The 26030-nt window shown below is 42.0% G+C and overlaps 1 protein-coding gene across 2 annotated transcripts; it reads right to left on the bottom strand.

The window, feature by feature from the left end:
- Nucleotides 1-6126: 6126 nt before the first annotated feature.
- Nucleotides 6127-26028, bottom strand: LOC121608236 (mixed lineage kinase domain-like protein). Of its 2 annotated transcripts, none has more exons than XM_041939437.1 (11): nucleotides 25913-26028; nucleotides 23104-23557; nucleotides 20254-20352; nucleotides 16726-16903; nucleotides 10241-10341; nucleotides 10018-10153; nucleotides 8666-8750; nucleotides 8425-8567; nucleotides 7679-7728; nucleotides 6791-6931; nucleotides 6127-6483 (listed from the first exon to the last, which is right to left on the bottom strand). In XM_041939437.1, the coding sequence occupies exons 2-11, from the start codon at nucleotides 23549-23551 to the stop codon at nucleotides 6434-6436; spliced, it is 1431 nt and encodes a 476-aa protein (XP_041795371.1). In that variant the 5' UTR covers nucleotides 23552-23557; nucleotides 25913-26028; the 3' UTR covers nucleotides 6127-6433. The 2 variants fall into 2 exon arrangements, with proteins under 2 accessions (XP_041795371.1, XP_041795372.1); XM_041939438.1 differs by having other exon boundaries at nucleotides 23104-23553; nucleotides 25913-26013.
- Nucleotides 26029-26030: the final 2 nt, after the last annotated feature.

Here is a 26030-nt window from a genome sequence, read left to right as displayed (position 1 = left end):
GGGACCGCCAACCCCGATGGGACCAGGGCTATGGTCGCCAGGGGTGGATGGCCAGTGCGCGTCCCTTCTTCCCGAAGAGGAGATGGGATCAGTTCCCTCCCCCTAACCCCATCTGGAGGGGGCAATTTAAATAAATAAATAATTAAAAGATAAATAGATCATGTTTAAAAGATAAATATATCATACTAAAAAGATAAATATATCATATTAAAAAGATAAACATTTCATTATACAAGGATAAATATATCATACAAAAGACAAACATTTCATGTTACAAGGACAAATAAATACACACACACAAGTTCATGGGGAGAAGAAATTTATTTAGTTTGGTTAGCGCTTTGGACGTGGAAGGATGTGTCATAGGGGGTGCCATGTGAACAGTATAGGGGGTGCCAATTATCCTGTGTGCGGGCCTGAAGAAATCAAAGAGCATGATGAAACGTTGCCAATACGCACACAGTGAAGAAACTAAGAAATAGAGAAACAAAGAAACTAAGAGAGAAACAAAGAAACTAAGAGAGAAACAAAGAGAAAAACAGAGAAACAGAGAAACAAAGAAACTAAGAGAGAAACAAAGAGAATAACAAATAGAAAAACAGAGAAACAAAGAAACTAAGAGAGAAATAAAGAGAATTCAAATAAGGACAGTAAGGGCAAAGACAAAAGGAAAAACAACCAGAGAAAGAGAGTAGAGAAGAAAAGAGGGAAAAGTAGAACCAAACACCAAGAAATTCAGTTCAAAACCCTAACCCTAGGAAAAGAGTGGAATAGAGGAAAGGACAAACAGAAAGCCTAAAAAAGGACATATAAACATAAGTAATTTGAACACATAGAAGGGAAAATTCAAAGTCAAAATTAGACAAAATTTAAACTCAAATAGTAGATAAGAAGAAACAAACACAAGTATAAACACAAAAAGTAAACTCAAATAGGAGACAAGAAGAAACAAACACAAGTATAAGGAAAAGTTTGGACACACATTACAAAAAGGATAGGAAGGGTTAATAAGGAAAGTTGGAAACAGGGAAAGGAAAAAGCCAGAAAAGGGACAGAAGTGGAGAGAGGCCAACTGTGGCACCACACTTCACCCAGATCAGCACGCCTGAAGAAGGCCGAAAAAGGCCGAAATGTCGCGGCAAGGGCTGATCTTAGGCTCTAAGCCAAATTTTTTGAAACCCCACCACCTTCGGGTGGTGACACTCAAGGCCCCCAGGGTGGAGAGTGCACTTCTGCTCCCCACCTTCGGTGGGGGGCAGGTAATTTTTCTAACCTAACCCTATTAATATAATATCTCCTTTTGGAGGAGAGGTTTTCCAGACACGGGGCCTGATGGATGGAGAACGCATCGGCCCGAATTTCTTCCATCCTAACCATAATCCTCCCTCTCCATAATAAATAAATTAATGAACTTACAAACACATTTATAAACTAAAAATAGAATAAACTAATATATATAACCACTTAATCAATAAACATGCAAATCATTAATGATTAAAACAATAAGGAGACTTTTTTTTATTAATAGTAATTGAGGGATTCCAGACACGGGATTTGATGGACGGAGAACGCATCGGACCAAAAACCTAAAAAAGGAAAAAATATGTGACATATATAGATAAGAAGGAATTTGGAAACATAGAGGGGAATCAAAGTTAAATAGACACAAAACTTAAACCAAAATAGAAGACACAAATATACAAACACAAATACAAGAACAAATTTGAACACAAATTACAAAAAGGAAAGGAAGGGTTAAAAGGGTTAAAGGGTTAAAAAGAAAATGCCAGAAGGGACAGAAGTGGAGAGAGGCCAACTATGGCACCACACTTCACACCAGATCAGCACGCCTGAGGAAGGCCAATAACGGCCGAAACGTCGCGGCAGCTGATCTTATTTTGAAGACTATAAGGTCTAATTTTTTGAAACCCCACCACCTTCGGGTGGTGACATTTCAGGCCCCCAGGGTGGAGAGTGCATGTCCTGCTCCCTACCTTTGGTGGGTGGTTGCCATAGCAACCGAGACATCAAAGGGTGGTTGCCATAGCAACCGAGACATCAAAGGAAGGCTGCCATGGCAAACGAGAGATCAAAGGGTGGTTACCATGGCAACCAAGACATCAAAGGGTGGTTGACATAGCAACCAAGATCAAAGAGTGGTTGCCAACCGAGAGATCAAAGGGAGGTTGCCATGGCAACCGAGAGATCAAAGGGTGCCATAGCAGCCAAGACATCAAAGGATGGTTGCCATAGCAACTGCGAAATCAAAGGGTGGTTGCCATGGCAACCGAGACATCAAAGGGTGGTTGACATAGCAACTGAGATCAAAGGGTGGTTGACATAGCAACCGAGAGATCAAAGGGAGGTTGCCATGGCAACCGAGATATCAAAGAGTGGTTGCCATAGCAACCGAGAGATCAAAGGGTGGTTGCCATGGCAACCAAGACATCAAAGCAACCAAGATCAAAGAGTGGTTGCCAACCGAGAGATCAAAGGGAGGTTGCCATAGCAACCGAGACATCAAAGGAAGGCTGCCATAGCAACCGAGACATCAAAGGGTGGTTGACATAGCAACCGAGATCAAAGGGTGGTTGCGAACCGAGACATCAAAGAGTGGTTGCCATAGCAACCGAAATCAAAGGGTGGTTGCGAACCGAGACATCAAAGGGAGGTTGCCATGGCAACCGAGACATCAAAGGGTGGTTGACATAGCAACCGAGAGATCAAAGGGTGGTTGCCATAGCAACCGAGATCAAAGGGTAGTTGCCATGGAAACCGAGACATCAAAGGGTGGTTGACATAGCAACCGAGATCAAAGGGTGGTTGACATAGCAACCGAGAGATCAAAGGGAGGTTGCCATGGCAACCGAGACATCAAAGGGTGGTTGACATAGCAACCGAGAGATCAAAGGGTGGTTGCCATAGCAACCACCATCAAAGGGTGGTTGACATAGCAACCGAGAGATCAAAGGGAGGTTGCCATGGCAACCGAGACATCAAAGGGTGGTTGCCATAGCAACCGAGATCAAAGGGTGGTTGCCAACCGAGACATCAAAGGGAGGTTGCCATGGCAACCGAGACGTCAAAGGGTGGTTGCCATGGCAACCGAGACGTCAAAGGGTGGTTGCCATCACAAACGAGACATCAAAGGGTGGTTGCCATGGCAACCGAGACATCAAAGGGTGCCATAGCAGCCATGACATCAAAGGGTGGTTGCCATAGCAACCATGGCAACCGAGACATCAAAGGGTGGTTGCCATGCCAACCGAGACATCAAAGGGTGCCATAGCAACCGAGATCAAAGGGTGGTTGACATAGCAACCGACATCAAAGGGAGGTTGCCATAGCAACCGAGAGATCAAAGGGAGGTTGCCATAGCAACCGAGACATCAAAGGGTGGCTGCCATGACAACGAAGACATCAAAGGGTGGTTGCCATGGCAACCGAGATCAAAGGGTGGTTGCCAACCGAGAGATCAAAGGGAGGTTTCCAACCGAGAGATCAAAGGGTGGTTGCCAACCGAGAGATCAAAGGGAGGTTGCCATGGCAACCGAGACATCAAAGTGTGGTTGACATGGCAACCGAGACATCAAAGGGTGGTTGCCACGGCAACAGAGACATCAAAGGGTGGTTGCTACGGCAACAGAGACATCAAAGGGTGGTTGCCATGGCAACTGAGAGATCAAAGGGTGGTTGCCTTTGATGTTGCAACGGAGACATCAAACAAATCAAAGGGTGGTTGCCATGGCAACCGAGATCAAAGGGTCAAAGTTTCTAATATGATATAAATTACACAGCTCTCCTCAGTTAATGGCAGGGGGTGTTTAACACCTCATCAGTTGCATGATGATCAAGCACTCATTTACGAAGTCAGATATCACTGATTTCATAATTACAGAGCCACGTCATTTGTTTATTTTCAATACGTTCAGTTTTGTAAAAAAAAAAAGTGAAACATCTTATAAAGAATAATGTTTGTATAAACTAATGAAAACTCCTATAAAGCAGTGAAACAGATTTAATTAAACGTAGTTCAGTTTTCGTCCCCTGGCGGATGGTTTTCGTCGTGATATCCGTGGCTCAGCAGTACTCCCTCAAAATGACTCCCTCAAGCTGACTCCCTCCACCTGCAAGCCGACAACAGAGATCTGGCGCTTTTCCATCCTCACCATCACCGGGGCTCATGTCTTCTTTGGGGCAGTGTGAAGGTTGTGCTCACAACAGCCACTATATTAAAAGGGGGCCACCAGACCTCAAATCCAGTGAAACCTTTTATAACACAGTAAACCGTCGTAGTAAAGCACACCTGTAAACACGACCCAGAGAGTCCAGCAAAACCTCACAGTCACAAGTGAACACAGACAAGCCTCCAACTGAATCCGGTAAAACATCTCACACTCATAAGTTCTGGACCCGCACAAGTCCTTTGATACGTCACTCGTGGCGCAGAAAAGGGCTTTGATCATTTGGCCCTTGAGTCATTTAGTCCGTTTCCATAGCATATCCCCCGGCGGATGCTCTTCGTCGTGTCCAAGCCTCATATTGTCAAGGGATCCCTTAGGGTTATTTTCTCACCCTTGACAAATCTCCTCTATGAGCGATACACACAAACAAAACACTTCTTTTATTGTATTTTTTTTAGGGAGAAAATGGTACTGATTGTTCACATCTGCTCTTCAACCGCAAGATGAAACAATGTGGATTTTATTCATTGTTATTCAAACACGGTTGTTTGCACAAGAATTTTTACTACCTGTTGTGTTTCCATGGCAACAGAGGCATCAAAGGTTGGTTACCATGGCAACAGAGGCATGAAACACATCAAAGGGATGTCAAAGAAGATGTAAAATCTGCCTCCATACTGCAATTTCATTAAAAAATGGTATGTGCACATGGGAATGACAAAAAAAAAATGAATAAGAGCAATAGTTTCATTGCAGCAACATGACCCTAGTAATACGAGAGGAAAAAAATCTTTGATGTCATGGGTGCATGGAAAAGAGTAATAAGTCAGGGATCTACAATTCAGGCACGAGAGGCTCAAGTCAACAATTTTATTGAAGAAAATTATTTTCACTGTAGGGTTTATCACTTAACATCTGAACACCAGCATTCATGTTGCAAACACCACATGTCTTCCCATATGTTTTTCTGTCTGGTCATTGTGGTGCTCCAGCGCATCGCATTGTGAGACACATGAGGCAAGACTGCCATTGTGGAAGAATTTGTTTATACAATATGCACTGCTAATTCTTGGAAGAGTTCTGTAAGGATAACATGACTCTGCAAAGACAGGACACGGAAGTTCGTCTTTTGTGAATTAGCAGACCTCAGATAGATAGCAGGAAGACTTGATAACCTACCGCATTAGCCATAACAGCACCAGTTAGGGAATATGACCTAAAAAAAACCAATGTCTATTGTGTCTCAAAATAAGTGGGTATTAATCAGTCTACAAAAGTATATAAACTAATGTAGACAAGATAAGACAGGATGTTGCTATGAACATCTGTATGTGCTGAGCTCAGTAAATAAAGTGCATCTCCTACACCTTGTCTCCATAGGTGGCAAAAAGTTGTGTTGAGACGGTGTCTTAAATTTGCTAAACAGTTCAACTACGAAGTCTGATTCTAATTGGCAATAAAAGGCAACCGAGAGAACAGCCAAAAGCGTGAGAGTCCGGTGGCTTCAGGCCAAGCCGTGGATGTTGTTGTTCAAGAAAGTAGGCCTACATTGTGTGTAATTGAGAATTCAAGGCCAGCTGAGATTTTCGTATTTATAACTACTTGTAACTAGTCTGAAATTCTGAACCACCCAAAAATATTTTCCTGAACCATGTTTCAGTTTAATTCAAACCAAGAGCACCTCTTTTTGTCAGGCGAGGGTTTAGCTGTTTGATGAGAGGAACTTACAATGGTCATAAGAGCTAGTGTTTGTAATGGGTTTGAACATGTGTGACAGTAATATGTGGCCATATATACAAAATATACATGGTAGTGAAGCCCTGGGGTTCTGTGGTTGACTATTGCTTTAAAGTACAGTACTGTCATTAATAGGCTCTCCAAATTAACCTGAAAGTAGTATGAACTCTAAAAGTTTCTCACCAGATTCTTGGACTACGTAACATGCAACTGTTTAAAAACATTTTATTACAATGCCGTTCAAACAACACAACACATACTAAGCAGATCCATAACATGGTTAATTTTTGGAAACAGATGTCTTATTTAAACAGTATGAGTTACTTATCCAAGAGTTAAAATAAACTGAAATGCAAATGCATAGCTTTTAGTGCCTTGTAAATTTTTTTCTGCATTCCATACAAATTTTCAGCATGATACAGGCCTGTTTCATGACTTTACAATAGTACCTCTCCCAGTGATATCCAGAAACCCTGAGCACTGCTAGTGGAGAGCCAGAGGAATGAGAACTGTTATTGCTCCTCCAGCTGTGCCACCATGCTGCGCAGTTTATCCACCAGCACTGTAGAAGAGAAAGAAATAATAACATTTTATTTTTGTGTGATTTTTATTTGTATGCAATCTCAATGAGACTATTACAAGATGATTTCAAACAGTAAAGTTTAAAGTAAAAAGGGGAGTTTACCATTCTGCTGCTGGAACATTTTTCATTCCCTCAAACACCAACTGTCCCCATAAAGACTTTCATATTCTACACTGAAACCTGTTCATTCATCATTTTGTAAGTAACCCAGTGGATACAGTGTCTAAATGTACATGTCTAGGTAAAGGTAACAGTGCATACAGTGATGACAGTGATTGCAATTTACCACCAGCAGATGGTCTCTGGAAACTATCATAGGCCCGACAGGTGTTAATGAGATGTTCCAGTGGTTCAGGACAGTCGTCGGGGAGCGGCTCCTGAAATTTCTCTTTGCACACTTTCTGATAGATTTCCTGATTCGACCAACCTGGAAGAAAAATACGAACAAATATAGAACAAAAGTAGAAGCCCATGATTCTGTAGTTTAGTTTTATCTTTAGCCACTCTACTGCTCTGGGGATGGCAGTGCTGGTCTCCATGTTGCTGCCAAAGTGCCCTTGAACAAGGCACTCAGCCCCTAACTGCTTGGATCACAGACTGTGTGGCATTCCTGTCACTCTGACATCTCTCCACTAATGTATGTCTATAGGTCCTTTGTGTGTGTGTATTGTGGGCCTATGTGTATATGTAATGAGAAAAACAGTGTAAAAATGTAATTTCTACAAGCACAATTAATACAGTGTAAATTAAATCACTACCTTTCTCAACTGTATCCTTATCCTTGATTTGCAGTTTTATGAATTTCATTTTTGTCTAAATGGTACCCATGCAATAGAGAGTTAACTGCTTTCATTGGACTACACTGTATAAATAAAAACTGAATGAATGTACAGTATAAAACAAATATAAATGACTTGTATAGCAATGACCATAAATTACAGTGCTACAGGAGGCAAGAGTTCTTGCCCAAGTCTCTATCAGTGAAGTAGATGGAATATTATATCACTTAGGAACCCATTTTCAGCAACATGACTTTGTGGTGAACACAGCTCAGTGAAAGAGGAAACATCCACATTTAACAGCTGCTTATCAAGTCAAAAGGAGGTGAGTACTTGATGTTGAAAACAATAAATTCACAGTTGGATGTTGATCACTATGTTCTGCAGATACACACCTTCAAATGGTCTCTTACGGGTTGCAACTTCCCACAGGACAATTCCAAAGCTGAAACACAACATGTCCAAGTTAGTGAGGACATTTATTGTATTTAATAAAAGTCCCCCCGACTCAAAAATGTGTTTTACTGTGCATAATGGCGTATGTGCAGAGTTTAATACTAGAGGGCTATGTAATTTACACATGTGATGAGGCCTCCAGTAAACAATCACTGAGAAAAGACTATTCAACAAAGTTAGACACATCTTGTGTCCAGCAGTTAAATGTTTGTTTGAAACAACCAACAATAATAATATAATACAAATAACTACATTGACAAAAAGCTTGTCTAAAAAGATGCATCTTTAAAATGTAAATAATGTCTTGATTTATGATAACTAAACAATTTACTTATGTTTTATATAAACCATTAATAAGGAGAACATTTGGGTTCCCAGGTTGTTGTTCATCCTCCTTCAGCCAGACACTTTTGGACTTTTGTTGTCATGACCTGTTTGGCTGCTTTGTAAAACAGCTGAACCAAAACTTATTTTTTTGCAGCTTATTAGCATTAACAACTGCAAAGCTAATTTTAAAGATCCCTTTGAAGTTTTTGCATTTGTAACCGCCAACCTGATGGCTTATGAGAAAACCAGAATCCATTGAGCATTTATCAATCAATCAGCAACACTGATGCCTTTCATAATTAAACATCATTTTAAAAATCATGCAGCTGTGCAGAGTATGTCCTGGTTGGTATCTGACCTGTATATCTCACACTCTTTGCTGTAGACGTGGTTGATGTTGTTGAGCATCTGCGGGGGGGAGTAGCACAGAGACCTGATGTCTTTGTCCTTTGTTGATTTTTTCAGCGATGTCTCAGTTTTTGCCAGCTCGAAACCTCCCAGCTGAAAAAAACATTAACGACAGAAAGACTTCACTCATCGTCACCAAACCCTTATCATCATTCAGTGTCAGCTGTCCCGGTATGCACTGGCCTCAGTACCTTCACTGTGTAGCCTTTAGCCACGAGGAACTTGCTGCTGTTTATGCATCCATGAACCTTAGATTTTTCTTCTGTCTGGTGCAGTCTAAGAGACAACAGTCGTAATCATCATGACAGTACCTTCTATCATAAACAATTAATCATACAGATAGAATCTAATTTAAAGCTGTACTAGTCAATATTTGTATTTTAACAGTGAATCCAATGACTGTCCCATACCTTCTCAGCACCAAACAGCAAACAGACACAGTAAGAGACTAGCTGGCAGAGGTGGGGGACTCAAGTCACATGACTTGACTTGTGACAGACTCCAGTTGCAAATTTAAGACTTGTATGACTAACAATGATAAAGGAGTTGACTTAGTATCCATAACTTGAGACTTGACTTAAGCTTTATACAGATGACTCAAAAGGACTTTTATTTTGTATTTATTATTATTATTATTATTTTTATATTTGCCTTTTCTTGATATTGACAAGATATGTTTTGTTTTTGGAACATGATTGGGAGATTTTGACAGCAATGCACACAAAGCTGGCAACCCAGGACACAGGAGACCTGCAGAGGCAGCTCTCATGGAGAGAGCTAGACAAAAAATAAAAACATTTTAATTCAAACATTATATTGTCAACGATGGTTGCAAGAGAGGAACAGCAGTATGTTAGATCTGAAGCTCAAAAGGACAACCACAACAACATCCAACTTTATCCATCACTTCAAAACCCACAAAGGAATGTAAAAATCTTTGTTGGGAACTTTTCAGTTGGTCAAAAGTTACCTAATAGACAATCAGACAGACTTTTACAGGAACACTGTTCATTGTTGTCCATTTAGGAGGCTTGTTATTGATTACAAGAAAATATTTGAAAGATTTATAAGGTGCAAGCAGGGTTACAACAGTTGTTTTGCAAATAAAACTAAGCTTTTCATGAGCAATGATTTTAACTGATTTAAATTTGGAAACTGGGGTAAATCATCAGAGTTTTATACTATTTGGTTTGTGACTTGCTTGATCTGAGCAATGACTTCATTTGTCTTATTTGACTTAAAGCAGGGACTTAGCTTTGTGACTTGCACATGTGTGACGTACTCCCCCCTCTGCCAGCTGGTGAGGAAAGTGGAACATTTAGCAGCTGAAATATAAACAGATGCTCCTGTCTGATCAATGTACAGCTTCATAATATATACATAAATATCACAATATAAACAACATATGCCAGGGCAGAGGATGTTGTCTATATTTTTATATATTTTTCTATTCTATACCACCAATTGTTTCATCATTTCTCACACACCATCTAAATTTGACAGTGAAGCAGACATTGATTTTTTTTTATCATTTCTGACTGACCGGTAGAGTCCTTTTGCTGCATCTAGACACATACAAGCTTTCCTGGTCCAGGACAGTTTGCACTCAGAGTCTAGAACCTGACGGAGACTTCCCTTCTCACAGTACTCCATGATGATGAGGAACTGAGGGCTGGGTCCTGCAGGCAGTCACAAGGACACATTGAATTCTATGATTCTAAAGGTGCAATGTGCCTGACATTCTGTGATTGCTGTAGTTCACTCACCATTCTCATCCTGGACACAGATACCAAACATTCGCAGGATGTTGGGTGATTCAAACCGCTTCATGGTTTCAACTTCCTTATTGAAAACAGACCGCACCTCCCTAGATATAGAGAAAATGTTTATGTTGACAATGAATATGAGACAGTTACTATATGTAACCCAGGTCAAATAAATCTGCCATAATATTATTATTGCACTCCGAACACCTCGATGTCACTACCTCACGTCACCCGGTCATGTGACTGCACCCAACCAATCACGTCACGCAGAGCGAAATTTGTAGCAGTCGCGGCGGATCTCCTACTGAGAGTTGCGGGGAGAGCCGGTCAGCAGCTGTGTGCAGGTTCATAACCACCTCGTCTTTTACAGACATTCGCTATCTCGGTTGTTTTTACTCAGCATGCTAAGTATGTCATAAACTTTTAGATCCGACGCTTGGAGTTTGTGCCGCCGCCATCGTGCGTGAGTTATCAAAAGGAACTGGTGAGTGTTACGTGGTTGGGATGTTATGCTAGCTCCACTAGCATTAGCATTAGCATCTGCCGTTCATAATTCATTCTGGGTTATGCTGTGCTAAGTAAGGCTAGCATTACCTTGTGGGTCGGTGGCTACGTCTGTCGCATGTATTTTGGCTGTAGCACAAGCTAAATAGTTACATGTCCACAGTGAACTCATTGTTGTGATTTGGTATTGTGTTAGCATGTGCAAGCTGTATACTAACCCTGTAGTACTTATAGTTGTAGCTAAAACATGGAAACTTTGATAGCACTTGGGATGTTTAAATGAATTGTATTTTCTATGTTTAGTTTATGATTTTTTATTTTTTTGTGTACACACACCAGGAAGTCAGGGTCTGAAACAAGAGGAGAGTAAGGGTTACAAAATAAAACAGGAAGTGTTTGACAAGACCAACAACAGTGAACAAACAGATCAGCGTTGTGCTGCGAGCAGTGTTTTCACAGTATAGACGGCCTCCTTCCACCAGGGGTGGGGGTCGGGGTGGTTTGGTGGCAGGTACCAGTGGGCTTTCCTGGATGGGTTTCACTTTAGAGATGTGGAACGTGGGGTGGACTTTCATGGACCTTGGAAGTTTGAGACGAACAGACACCGGGTTAATAACTTTAACAACTTCGTATGGGCCCACGAACCTGGGTGCCAGTTTCCTGGAGTGCACATGGAGCGGTAGGTCCCTAGTGGACAACCAAACTTTCTGCCCTGGGCTGTATTTGGGAGACACCCTGCCATGTAGTTCCGCTGCGGCCTTCATCTGAGCCTGGTTTCGCAGTTGCATGTTTCTGGCGGCTGCCCAGACCTGTCGGCAGTGTCTCACAAGGGCATGGGCCGAGGGAACAGCTAATTCCTGGTCATTTATGTCAAACAGAGGGGGTTGGAAACCATACACACAATGGAAAGGGGACATACCGGTAGCTGATGTAGGCAGAGTATTGTGAGCGTATTTCACCCATGTGAGGTGTTCGTTCCAGGACATCTGATTTTGAGAAACCAGGCACCTGAGACATGTCTCAAGTTCCTGGTTCAGTCTTTCGGTCTGCCCATTAGGCTGCAGGTGGTATCCAGAGGTTAGGCTCACCGTGGCTCCCAGCACCCTGCAAAATCCCCTCCAAAACATCGATATGAATTGTGGCCCTCTGTCTGATACAATGTCTTTCGGGATCCCATGAATGTGAAAAACTTCTTTCATTAGCATTTTTGCCATTTCCTTTGCTGAAGGCAGTTTGGGGAAAGCAATGAAGTGGGCCATCTTGGAAAATCGGTCAACAACTGAGGATAGTTGTGTTACCTTGAGAGGTAGGAAGTCCAGTCACAAAATCTACTGTGAGGTGAGTCCAAGGTCTCTGGGACACATCAAGGGGTTGCAGGAGGCCCATGGGATTCTGTCTGGCAATTTTATTCCTGCAACATACTTCACAAGCACGGACATATTCCAACACATCCTTTTTAAGAGTCGGCCACCAGAACCTTTGTTTGATCACAAATAGTACGTTTGACTCCCAGGTGACAAGTGAGTAACGATGTATGTGCCCATTGAATGACCTGTGACCTCAGTGGTCGCTGGGACATCCGGCAGGTGGATTTTCCCCCTTACTGGCCTGTTGCACATCTGCACACCTGTTGAGAGCCAGGTCTGAAAGACAGAGTGAACCGGAACCAGCTAAAGAATATCACCCATCGGGCCTGTCGGGCATTCAGTCTCTTAGCCTTTTTAATATGCTCGAGGTTCTTCTGGTCTGTCCAGACCAAAAACGGCTGTTCATCCCCCTCCAGCCAATGCCACCACTCTTCTAAAGCCATCTTTACAGCTAATAACTCCCGGTTGCCAACATCATACTTTTTCTCTGCTGAGGACAACTTGCGTGAAAAGTATGCGCATGGAGTCTTGTTGTCCTGAGCGTTGCGTTGGGAGAGTACGGCTCCCACTCCCTCATTGGAGGCGTCCACCTCGACGACAAATTGCTGCTGGGGATCTGGCACAATGAGGACAGGTGCAGTGGTGAAAGCTCTCTTCAGACGCTGGAAGGCGGCATCTGCTTCTGAGGACCACTGAAAAACAGCTTTGGAGGATGTGAGTTTATGAAGCGGGGCAGCCACTGAACTGAAATTCCTTATGAATTTACGGTAGAAATTGATGAAGCCCAGAAACTGCTGCAGTTTCTTTCAGTTAGCAGGGACTGGCCAATTTGCGACCACCACCACTTTTTCAGGATCCATCTAGACGTTATTTTCAGAAATAACATACCCCAGGAATGACACTCGCTTGGTGTGAAACTCACACTTTTCTGCCCTCACATAAAGATGGTGATTTAAGAGACAGGCCAAGACCTGGCGGACATGATGCTGGTGGGTCTCCAAATCCGGGGAGAAGATCAGGATATCATCTAGATATGCAAAAACAAATTAATTAAGCTATTCTCTTAACACGTCATTCACATATCCTTGGAAAACAGCAGGAGCATTGGTTAACCCAAAAGGCATGACAAGATATTCATAATGCCCGCTTGGCGTGTTGAATCCCGTCTTCCATTGATCTCCCTCCCGGATGCGAACGAGGTGACAAGCATTGCAGAGATCCAATTTAGTAAACCAACGGGCCTGTTGCAAAAGTTCAAACACAGAGTTCATTAGTGGCAAGGGGTATCGATCCTTAACAGTGATGTCAGAGGACTATAGTCTATACAGGGTCGGAGAGACCGATCTTTCTTCTCGACAATAGAAAAACCCGGCCCCCGTGGGGGACAAAGAAGGGCAGATTATGCCAGCCTGGAGAGAAGCCTTAATGTAATCATCCATGGCTTCACGCTCAGGACCTGAAAGTGAATAGAGTCTGCCTTAGGGAATAGGAGCCCCAGGGAGAAGATCGATTGCGCAATCAGAGGATCGGCGTGGAGGCAGAGATGTAGCCTTGTCCTTATTGAACGCCTCCTTCAGGTCCCAGTAACAGGGCGGAACTTTGGCCAAGTCTGGGCATCGATCTCTTTCCTCTTCCGGTAATGTAGCACGCTCTTGTTTTGAGGTTGCGGGACTGTGAACAGACTCAGACAGACAGTTAGTGGAAACATCCCTTCCCCACCCCAGTATTTTCCCTGTTTGCCAGTCTATTTGTGGGTTGTTTTTCCTTAACCAGGGATATACCAGAATAGCCAGAATGAGGGGATGTTGTGTTGAATTGAATAAATGGAAGCTGAATGTCTCTCGGTGGGTCGCGTCTATAATCATTTCACATGGCTCTGTGCGATGAGTAACTTGGAAAATAAAGCTTCTGTTTAACGCGCTTGCATTGATTGGCTGAGAGAGCTTTGTCACCCCCAAGCGATTGTCACAAGCTATTTAATTAATTTTTTAATTTTTTTTTTAAATTTTATTCACTTTACTGATCCCAAACTGGGAAATAATTCTCTGCATTTCACCCATCACTGTAAACATACACATGCAACATGCAGTGAACACACAGGAGCAGTGGGCTGCCGCTTTAGGCGCCCGGGGAGCATATGGGGGGGTTACGTGCCTTGCTCAAGGGCACATCAGCCGGCTAATGGAAGGGGTGGGAATACTCCACCACACCCAAATTTCCCCCTATCTGCCAGTCCATAAAATTCTTGTCAGCCCTTGACTCTATTAAGGCATCTAGTTCTACCAAATGGTCATTTAAATTCGAGGTGATTTGACTGTAGTGAGCCGGCTCACCACCTCCGTCCTCCTGAGTGGTGAGCCCTCTCTTCTGACGGACATGTGGCGATCTGGTGTACCTGCTCCCCGCAATAAAAGCCTGCTCCTTCATTAGCTCGCCGCCGTCTCTCGGAATGATGCGTGAAGCTTGGTCACTCCTCGTCCACCAGGGGTCGCCTCCAGTTGTCTGCCGGGTGAACTCCATCCCTCCATAGATCTCGTTCCCTCTCGTAGATGCGGGTATCGATCCGGATGGTGGTGGCGATGACGGCTTCGAGGTCCCGAGGCAGGTCCAACGGAGCTAGCTAGATCTTTCATTTTTTCTGACAGACCGTTGACGAAGACGCCGGATAATGTTTAAAATGAAGATCACACTGTACCAGAAATGCGCGGCAGTCTCCAGCGTCACCTGAGAACTTTTCGGGAGGAGCGAGGCGTGGCGCTCCCTGGACCGGGCTGTTGATGGGGGAGCTCGTGGCGGCAGGTTTGGGAGGCGGATCGGTGGCGACAGGCGGTGGATTTCCCAGGTGATTGTTAGCTGCTCGGTGAGTAAATTGAATTGGGTCATCATGGTGTGTTGGAGATCGTTGTGCCGGTCCGTGAGATCCTTCACCCCGTGCTGAAGGTTTCACAACTGGTCCTCGTGCTGGTGGAGGAGACTACCTTGGGCGGATAAGGCGTCCCTAAGGTGACTGTGGTCTGCTGAGTCCATTTCTGGCCAGATTGTACTATCAGGGCCGGTAGGGCTCGCGGGTTTTCAGGACTCAAATGCAAGAACTCAGTTCACCCAGGTAAGGTTCAAAAACACGAGGCAGTATTTATTAACAAAAAAACACAGATACAAGGATCTGGCAAAAACAGGGCTGAAGTTCACAAAGTTACAAACAAAAGGCGCTCGGTAATTCAAAGTACAACAAAAAGACTTGATTACAAATGACGAGAACAAAAGGCGCAAGGATTCCAAAAATGTGCAAACTAGAAACTTGAATCAACTAACACTCAGGGATAGACAGGGATATGATGCAGAGCTAGACTTGACTTGGACAAGGGACACAGGACAAGGGGAGATGCAGACTATATATATCTGTGAGGTCAGTAGTTAGAGCTCAAACCCAGTTCATTTCTACTTTTGGCATTCAATGTGTGATTCATAGTGATCAAGGTTCTAACTTTACTTTCCACATGTTCAAGCAGATTCCGAAGCAGTTGGGGGGCGCACACAGATGCTTAGTTATTTGGTTTCCTCATTTGATTTGAATTGACTTATTGGATTAATAAAACATGGTTTAAACCAGGGGTCTCCAACCTTTACCACTCAAAGAGCCATTTGGACCCGTTTTCCACAGTAAAGAAAACAAATCCAGACAAAACCCCTTCGACATGTCAAATAAAATAACTGCATATCACGTTTATTTTGCCTTTCTGCTGTATAAACAAACTATAATGTGTTGCATTTATGAATTCATTGAACGACTGCAGAGAAAACGAAATGACATTTCTGTGTGCGACAAAAACATTTTGAACTCAGAATTAAAGACATTGGGTTAAAGTTTACTTTCAAGTAAATCACTCATTGTCTATTTTAGTCCTTGTATTTATGAAAAAAATTCTCCACCAAAAATGCCGTCCCCTTGCCGTCAGTCTTTTACTGTCGCGTGCAGCCAGCTGTCAGCCTGAATAATAAAAGGAGTGTTTCACTGAACAATGAAAAAATATGAATATATTCTAAATAACAGGCAATTCAAATATTAATCAAACATGGTTAATGTGATTTCTGCTCCTGAACCTCAGTGCACAGTGTCTGCACATCAGCGTCACCTGCATCTTTACGCAGGATCGTAAGATGTCATCTGAGAGGCGCGAGCGATTTGTTTCAAAATGAACGAACTAAAATAAAATACATTTTAAATAAATGCTCATTAATTATTTTCAGGAGCCACATCACAGTGATGAAAGAGCCGCAGGTTGCCGACCCCTGGTTTAAACAGTGCACACTGGTCTGGTCTCCCTATAATACAGATAAACTACCCCAAACCAACGTTTACCAGGAAAAACATACATTTCAGGAAGAACAGTACAGAAAGAATTCCTTTTCCAGTTTGTCTTTTGTCAACATATGACTCGAGGAGAACAGATAATGGGGGGTCCTGATTGTAATGAATCCAGACTTTAATCTTTGTGCAGGTAAAAATGATGATGGCAAGAAAGAGAAAAAAAATAAAATGATATTAGTATTATTTACTACTCAAAAAACATTTTTTTATTTTAAATCATTATTGTCCTGAAATGTGGCACAGACCTTGCGCAGGTGTTCACAGGATCAATGTATCTCTTGATGGCCACTGAGAATCCATGATACTCTCCTCTGTAGACCTCTGAGGTTGATGTTGTCATGAAGGGCACTTTAGGATGTTCATACTTCAGCTCGTCTGATTTGATCATCCGGATGACTTCATTAGTAATGCTGGGCTTATTCACTGTAAAAACACATTTTAGTTTGGCTCAGGATAAAGAATTACCTTAGAGGCAACAGACACGTTGTGAACACGACACTGATACATCATAACCTTTGCAGTTGATATATTGAACTTGTTAGCAAACAGTTGCTTATTTACACATCCAGCAGTTATGGAGCAACATGATCATTCATCTAAAGTTTGTGTCACCTGATGAATGTACAACCCTGATTCCACAAAATACAAGATGCTGTGTAAAATGTTATATAAAACAGAATGTGAGAACTTGCTAATCCTTTCTGACATACACACAACTGAAAACAGAATAAGACAACATATTCAATGTTTTACTTAATCAACTTAATTGATATTTGTAAATATATACTTACTGTGAATCTGATGCAGCAACATCAATGCGTTGCTGCATCAGATTCACCAACTCGAGCAAGTTGGCACAGGGGCAACAAAAGACTGGGAAAGTAGTTCAAGAAATACCTGTGTAGGACATTCCACAGGTAGACATGTTCATTGGTAGCAGGTGAGACAATCATGACCACGCATGTGTGCATGATAGCACTAACAGATTTAGAGAACTGCATCCAAGACTAGCTCAAAGATGGCCCCGCTGATAGCCACCTCAGTGCTGCACTCTCTTGGACTTTCTTTGTTTTTATTTATTTTTCACGTTTTGAGCTGTCCCTCTCTGATACAAGGGGATTTCATACAGCGCTCCCATCTTTACATGCAGTCAATGTCTGCTCTCTGTCATGACCCGTGCGATGTGCGATGTCGTGTTTCAGGTGATTGTCTTCTTGGTTTGTCTTTGTCTTTTGTTTGCCACAGTTCCAGTAAGTTTGTTTCTTGTCTTGTTCTTGTCTTTGTTCCTGTTTATGCCTTGTTTCATGTTAGTGTTTCACCGTCTTTAGTTTTGTCTGCGTCTCCCATAGCCCTATAGAGAGTGTTCTTTGTTGCGTTATCTTTGTTCATGTCCGTGTCTCTTTTTATGTCTGTTTTAACCCTCGGTTTGTCTGTGTTCATGTCCGTGCCGTGTTCCCTGTGAGTTTTTTCTTTTATTGTAATTTCTATAGTCTAGTTTTGTTGTTTTGTTACCGCTAGTTATAGCTGATTTTCACTTCTTTGTTAGATTGTTCTTTGGTTTAGTTTTATTGAATAGTAGTGTTATTTTCCTCCAAGTTTTCAGAAGTGATTTTTGTTTCTGTTGTTTTGTTAAGCTCTTAAGGTCTTTGATAGCCGTTTGTTTCTTCCTCCTTTGGGAGCGTTTTCTTTTTATACACTGATAGTGGTTCTTTGTCTGTCTTTGGCTCCCCCATGCCCCGTTGTGTTTTGTGTTTGTGTGTTGTAATTGCTTAGTTTTTCCCTGTGTTGTCTTCGTTGTATGTGTAGCCCTTGTCCCTAGTGTGATTGTTTAATAAATGTATTAATTTGAACCAAGCGCCCCTCGAATTTGCATTTGGGTTCTACCCATAGCTCCCTCAGTTCCCCGTCGATTCCCACCTCCCTGACACTCACTGCCAAATAAGATGGATAAACTGCTGCTCCTAAAAAGAACCAACACAGACTTTAGCAGATCTGCCATCCTGTGCTTTACTGAAACCCAGCTCAATGAGGACACACTGCATGCTGTGTGTCCACCTGCCTGGCTTCCACCTTTTCCGAGCAGAACACATAGCAGAAATCTCGGGAAAAACCACGGGAGGCAGAATCTGGTCAAAATGAACAAAGACACAAACCATATTTATTAACTGTAAACCCTTTTTATTCACTGCGGTAGTTCTCATTTATTCTTGTCGGTCTTTATATCCCACCTCAGGCCTGTGTCAGTGAGTCTTTACAACATCTCTCTGACCAGATTACTAACATGGAGCATAAACATGCAGATTCCCTGCTCATTGTTATTGGAACATTTAACAGAGCAAATCTCAGCCATGAACCACCAAAATACACACAGCCTGTTTTTGAGGCTACTGCAACACATTAGGATGAATTCACTGACACTTTGACAACTAGACCCTAATTTCCACCCAGCGTGTAATGTTCCTGCTCTGTCCACGACATGCATGAAAGAGCTGATGGCTGTCAGATGGCTGTGTGGCGTCTAAGTCAGAATGGTGTAGAGAATCCATCTATCAACAATAAACATAATTCAAAGAGCGGGGAAAAATGTATCTACACAGCAAAAAAATAAAGGGAACATGACCAAATAAGCATGACCTGTGTGTATGTGTCTGGACTGGGTGGTTCTTCCTCTACCACGATTCAGCTACACCTGATCCTTGTGCCAATCAGCCATCACAGCAGTAGCCAATCCACTAATCACGAGCCACAGGTTAAATACCCTCAGAAGGCTTTGCCAGACTGTTGTACTCCCTAGCCTGGGAACACATCTTGGCCATTTGGACCTCCTAGTGTTTAATTCTTCGCTTTGGTATTGAATTGTTTTACCTAGTGACTAATACTGTGCTCTCCTCGTGTCTCAGGATCATTTCTCTCATGTGCCTGCCAACCAAGTCTGCCCAGCTTCAGTCCACCTGTCCATCTGCTGACTTAACTCATAAGATTAAGTTTGTAAGAAACTAAATTATTAAAAAACAATAGGCTAATTAGGCCTACATAAATGTTTATTTTTTTCATGTCCAGCCCCCACTTAAATATTCTTGCATTGGACAGATGCAGTTGAGAACCTGCTGCAACCTTGTGTTATGATCTGGCGACGATTATGAAGTATAACATTTTCTGCCTTCTAACAAATTTTCTATTGATCAAAAATTGGTTAGTGACGTTGAATATACAGTGTGTCTGGAGATCATTCACAGTGATCCTGCCCCCAGCTTATCTCCGTATCGTTGACATTGTTGTCATGGTGATGTTAACAGCTGCAGAGTGTTGCGTTTTTGAGTTCACACATTAACGTTACACCAGAGAATTTACTATCAACTCCTAAATCGAAGACACAGAATGTGTCTGGTTTTCTCTATTATCTATTTCTACAACTAGTATGAGTGTAGATGTAAGAATGTGTCTGAGTCAGAAATAAATATGGACTAACTGGCTGGCCCAACCACAGGAAATGTACTGCCAGTTAATTGATTAAATATTACTTTCTTATTGCCAGTAGTTCTTCTGACCTTAAATAAATGTCAGATACAGACCTTTGAGTAGTTTAAGTTTGAGAGGGCCTGCTCTAGACTGTCTTTCTTTTACTACTTCCAACATTTTTCACACCACAAGTGTGACAACTATTTCTACTGCTTGTAGTACTAACTGCAATAACACTGATGCAGTAGTTTGTGTATTTCTGTTTTCTTAACAAAATCATACTGACATGTATTGAAGTGTTTTGGTGTACTCACAGATCTCCACAACCGTTTCCACGTTGTTTTTGACATGTTGGAATTCTCTCAGCATGGCATCTGTTTTCTCTTGTTGGCTCTTCATGTAGTCCAGGAGCACTGAGGAACAAACAAACACTGATTCAATAAAACCAACCAGATACTGAATGCTGTCCTGCCTCAATGATCTGATTCCCCAAAAGATCTTTCACAGGTGTCAGTTTACTGAGCACTTCCAGAACTCATATCTTCATTTTAGTCATGTTAGGTTACAGTCAGACAAGAATTTGGTCAATGCTTTTTTTTTTTCATGAGGCCATTTTAATCAGGACCTAGAGGGACTACAAGGTTCAGGAACTGCAGAAGAACAGCTCTTAAACTGCACACATTATCTGGATGGAATTGCTCAAACTCATTTATGTTTGATTTCCTGCTACACCTCAAGACTATTGGTCAGATATATTGAGGGGCAGTTGATGATATTCAGAAATGGCATTGCTGTAAGAGTCCTGCATTTGAAGAAGTTTGCATTTGAGCCACAAAAGCTTCTTGTAAAAGTTATATTCAACCAATGAAAGCTTCTTACTTTGCTTTACTTTGACCCATTGAAGAATGTCACGAAGCATCTAGTTTCCCAATTAAAGAAACACATTTTACTTTAATGACCAGAATTTATGTCTAACAGGACTTCTGTTTGATCAAGAAAAACTGAAACCTTATTTAATTGCCCAGCAAATGAACAATGGTTTTAAGTCCTACGTTTAACCAGCAACACTTAGTGCTACATACTCTACCTCTAACTCTACCCTACTACGTACTCTGGCCAATTAATGATGAACTATTTCATTTGTCAGATTTTTTAGGGGACAGCAACTTCACTCACCCCAAAGTTCCTCTGGTGGAAAGATGAGATAAGATCAACTTTATTAATCCCCAGCAGGGGAAATTTTGTGACAGCATCAAAAAAATAGCAGTAGTAAAGGTAATGGAAACTAAAAAATACAAAATAACAAATTGACTATATATACAGTATATGTACATTTTATACAAAAGGCAGTACAAAATATATTGCCAATTGAAAGTATTGAGAAATCTGAAAAATTGCAGAAGGATTGAAACAAGAAATTGCACATGGTTGGCATGGATAAGTTAAGTACAGTATATGCTCTATTGCACAGTAGATAAATATGTGTGTCACAGTGGAATTAAAAATATATATGCAAAGGTGTAGTATTTAAGGAAAAAGTAATGTAGTAGTGTGCAGGTTGTAGCCTGTATAAGAAAGAAGGATGTTTACAGAAACAGTATGTGTGTGAACTCAGTGCTACATTATACAGTTCCTGAGCTGAAGAACCTGACAGCTGTTGGTATGAAGGACCTGCAGTCGCGTTCCTTCTTACAGGGTGAATGCAGCAGTCTGTTACTGAAGGAGCTGCTGAGGGCCCCCACAGTGTCATGCAGGGGGTGGTTCACCTGTTACCTACTTACATACCTTTGGTGATAAAACAACAGCCAACCAATAGGTATATGAAGACATGGTCAGAGGAGTCCAGTATGGCACTGAGGGACTGTTTTGACACCACCGACTGGGAAGTGTTGTGCAGGGAGGACATTGACAGTTTGACAACATGCATCACAGACTACATTAACTTCTGTGTGGACAACACTGTGCCAACCAGGAAGGTGCCATGTTTCTGTAACAACAAACCCTCGGTGTCCCCTGAACTGAAAACCATACTGAACGAGAAAAAAGGGGTTTTTAAGTCTGGGGATAAAACTGAGTTGAAAAGGGTGCAGAGGGAGCTGAAAAGGGAGATCAGGAGAGGCAAGGAGAGCTATAGGACTAAGCTGGAGGAGCACCAGCAGGGGAACAACGCCAGAGAGATTTGGAGGGGCCTGAAAACCATCTCAGGCCACAGCAGCTACAATGGCAGGGGCCCAGAATCTGGAGACCGGGAATAGGCAAATGAGCTGAACCTGTTTTTTAACAGGTTTGATTCTACCCCACCAGAACCGAACATAATTTCGTTGCACTTGGAAACTTGTGTAATGACAATAAATGATTCCTGATTCCCTCCCCCACCCACCAGAGCCCAGACCAGACAGTCAGTGTTACTACTTTGCAAAAACATCTGTGACTATGTGGTTGCAACTGTGTGTGGTCTGTTGGGGCTGTGGAAGCTCTGAGAGGGACAGAAAAAGACTGGCCAGGAGAGCTGGCTCTGTCCTGGACTGTCTTCTGGACACCACTGAGGATGGAGGTGAGAGGAGGATGTTAGCCAAGCTGACATCCATCATTGACAACCCCTCCCACCCCCTGTATGACACAGTGGAGGCCCTCAGCAGCTCCTTTAGTAACAGACTGCTGCATCCACCCTGTAAGAAGGAACACTACCACAGGTCCTACATACCATCAGCTGTCAGATTATTCAACTCCAGCGTTGTGTATGTAGCCCTGTATCCACGTACATACTGTTTTCACGCTGCTGTGTTTAACATCCTGCTATCACCAAATGCAATAGCTTGTGCAATATTACTTTTTTATTTTCTGAAGTACTAAACCTATGCATATATATTTTTCTTCTACTGTACAATAATTAATTTATCCATACCCACCATGTGCAATTTTCAAATCCATGTGCAATATTTTTTCATATATTTTCCATTTGCTATATATATATGTGTGTGTGTGTGTGTATACAGATTATTGTATGCATTTTTTTAATCTTTTATTATTCCTGCTAGAACTGCTTGCTGCTTGAAACACTCTAATTTCCCTAGATTAATAATTTAACAAATTAATTAATATTAATAAAGTTTTACCTTATCTTATCTTTGGACAGCATACTTTACAAAGTAAGTTTTGCTCACATCTCTTCAGCTCTGTGTCGTCCTCCCTCCTGTCCACCTCATCTTCTTTCTCCCTGGAGGTCAGTTCAAACACCTGGTACAGCATGTTCCCCTGGTCCACCTGCAGAGCTCCAGACAGGACCTGGAAAGCATCATTGAGACGCTCGTTCACGGTGTTGAACTCGTCTCCATGGCTGCTGGAGTTCAGAATGCGCTCCACCCAGTTGGCCAAAGTGTACTTCTTGATGAGCTCCTGTGCTGATTTCAGAGTGATGGAGAGCTCCTTCAGGGCTTTTTCTATGTCGGCAGAGGTTTGTCCCTGCTCTCTCTGTTTGATGGACCTCACCAGCTCTTCCAGGGTTTTGACTCTGTGAGAAACACGCTGGCAGCGCTTCTTATTGGCCTTCACATTCTCCACCAGGGTGTAGATCTGTGAGGCAACAGACAGGATGGGATCTATGAAGTCCATGACTGGCTGGAGAAACAGAGAGGAAGTTATCTGATTTGCAAATACAGTTTAAGTGAGCCATAGTTATTAACTGAACCAAACTGAGCTGAGCAGGGCAGCAGAGGCAGAAGTACTCTTATCTTTTACTCGAGTAAAAGCAGCAGTACTGCTCTGTCCTAGATTTCACTGATGTAAAAGTACCAGAGCATTAACACCACAGCATCATATTTTATAAAGTGATCGTTTGATCTGCTTGTAAAACCTGCAGCAAAGCAACAAGTAACTCCAGCTGTCAGATAAATGTAGTGGAGCAAAAGTACAATAGTGCCCTCAGAAATGTAGTGGAGTACAATTAGAAAGTAAAATTTAGATACTCAATTAAAGTAAAAGTACGTCAAATTTGTAATTAGTAAGTATGGTACTTGAGTTAATGCACTTTGTTACTTTCAACCACAAACTGGGACACTGAGCGTGGCTGTGGTTACTATAAATTGCATCTTATCCTTATTATGGCTTCTTTTCAAATTATTCTGACGGCAGTACATTTACAGTCCTGGTGAAAACTGAAGCTATTTCAGTCCATTAATCTCAGTGTCCCTTGGTTGGGTGTAGCAGCAGGCATTGCTGAAAATACCACCAGATGGTACACTATAACGAATATAATTAAGGACAAGGCTGTTGATTCTGTGATTGCCAAGACCAAAACCAACAGTAAATAAATCTATTAACAAGTATTGTGTGTGTATCAGAGCCTGAAAGGGCTTAATTGCACCATTGCTGTCCACATTTAGCCACACTGTTGGGTGACATGTTCCTTCATGACCATTAACACACAAAGTGTACATTACTCTGATTCAGTCACACACCATCCTGCTGCAACAAATACAAACTACAGCACCAAAAGTGGACACTGAAAGTCCCCAACAAATGCACTATTTCCTACTGTTTGTTTGATAAAAGCTGCAGAGTTCATGGGATGTTTTAAGGAATGTATGTCTTCAGTGGGAACCAATGGGCTTGGAGCTGAGAGTCTGTCGATGGTTTCAGCATGGCATTTACTGACAGTAAGAAGAATATATAACTTCAGTCTGAGCCGTTAAATATCTCATTATCACAACATAACAATTGGATCCAGTAATAATCATGTAGCAAAACCCGCAAGATAAACTTTATACTTTTAAATAGTCAGTTCACCTGAATCACCAAAACTTGAATACAGACGTTACTGTGAGCTGTTTCCACAGACTAATAGCTAAATAACTGCTTTCATGACAGAACAGCTCCACTGTAATTATCAGCAGTTGGCTCGGTATTGAACTGGGCTGACATGAATTTAATTCAGGTGACTTTATTGGAACTGAGCTGACGTTATGTTATTTGCAGAGTTTCCCACGGGAATGACTCTCCATATCCAATCACAGAGGCCTGTAATGCTGAGCTGAGCTTCCAGGTGACTGACGACATAATTCATCCATCAATAATTCATGCTGACGGTGTGACAAATGACTGAGTCACAGTCCATCACTCACATACGAACAGACCTGCTGACTGTTTCCTTAAAAACGGTCTTGCTGTTTGATCCACACACTCCAATGTCAAAGAAAATTCACTCTACAGCAGGAAGTGAAGCTTTTCTGATGTGACAGTGTTGATTTAGACAGATTAAGTGTTTCCAGGAGATTGTTGGTAATTTACAGGTAATAACATACAATTATACACCAATTATGGATGTTGTGGTCTCTGACTTGACTGACTATACTGTCTCAACCCATTTAGAATAGCTATTTATTTAACAAAGCATCAACTTATTTATCTGTGTAAAGCAACTTGCTCTATTAGAATAACATTCGGTGCTCTGTAAAACACAGATCTATAATGACTCCTCTGCAGTTCCATTTAAAACCACAGTATGTAAATATGTATGGATTTCTTTTTTGTTTGCAAACCCTGAGCTTCTTAAACTTGCATACATAAGATTTATTCTTCATTTGTTTGGCAGATCAAAATCAGTTTTTGTTTAACCTGTGCAGCTTGCAGCGTCTTTCTTCTCTCACTGCCAATTTCTTCCATGAGCATGTAAACTCCACCTAAATACCAAGGGTAAGAGCGTGAGATGGGTAATTATTGCTCTCTGTTGCCCTTGAGGCAATAACGTGTCAGTTTTCAACAGGTTGACCCATTGAGGAATCAAACCTCTGGGTGGGTCACTGTGTGAAACATTTCTACTTAGAAAAACTGCAAACAGCGTTACGGCAAAGCTTGTTGTAAAGAACCACTGTGCTCCTGATCCTACAAGCAGAGTCAGCAACAGATGAACTCGCACGGCACATAAAGAGTTGTTAGTTCACTGTAGAGATGATCAAAACTACAAAGATTATTTACCTGGAAGTGGATGTCAATGAAAGCTCCCGTCTCAGCCTAGGCACAGCATATGTTGCGTGTGAATGCTGGAAGAAAATGAAACTGCCTCTGTAGCCTTCAGCTCGTCCTTCTGCTGCTC

The sequence above is a fragment of the Chelmon rostratus genome, chromosome 6, assembly GCF_017976325.1.
Source record: "Chelmon rostratus isolate fCheRos1 chromosome 6, fCheRos1.pri, whole genome shotgun sequence".
Taxonomy (NCBI): Eukaryota; Metazoa; Chordata; class Actinopteri; order Chaetodontiformes; family Chaetodontidae; genus Chelmon; species Chelmon rostratus.
This window is presented reverse-complemented; position numbering and strand designations above follow the sequence as displayed.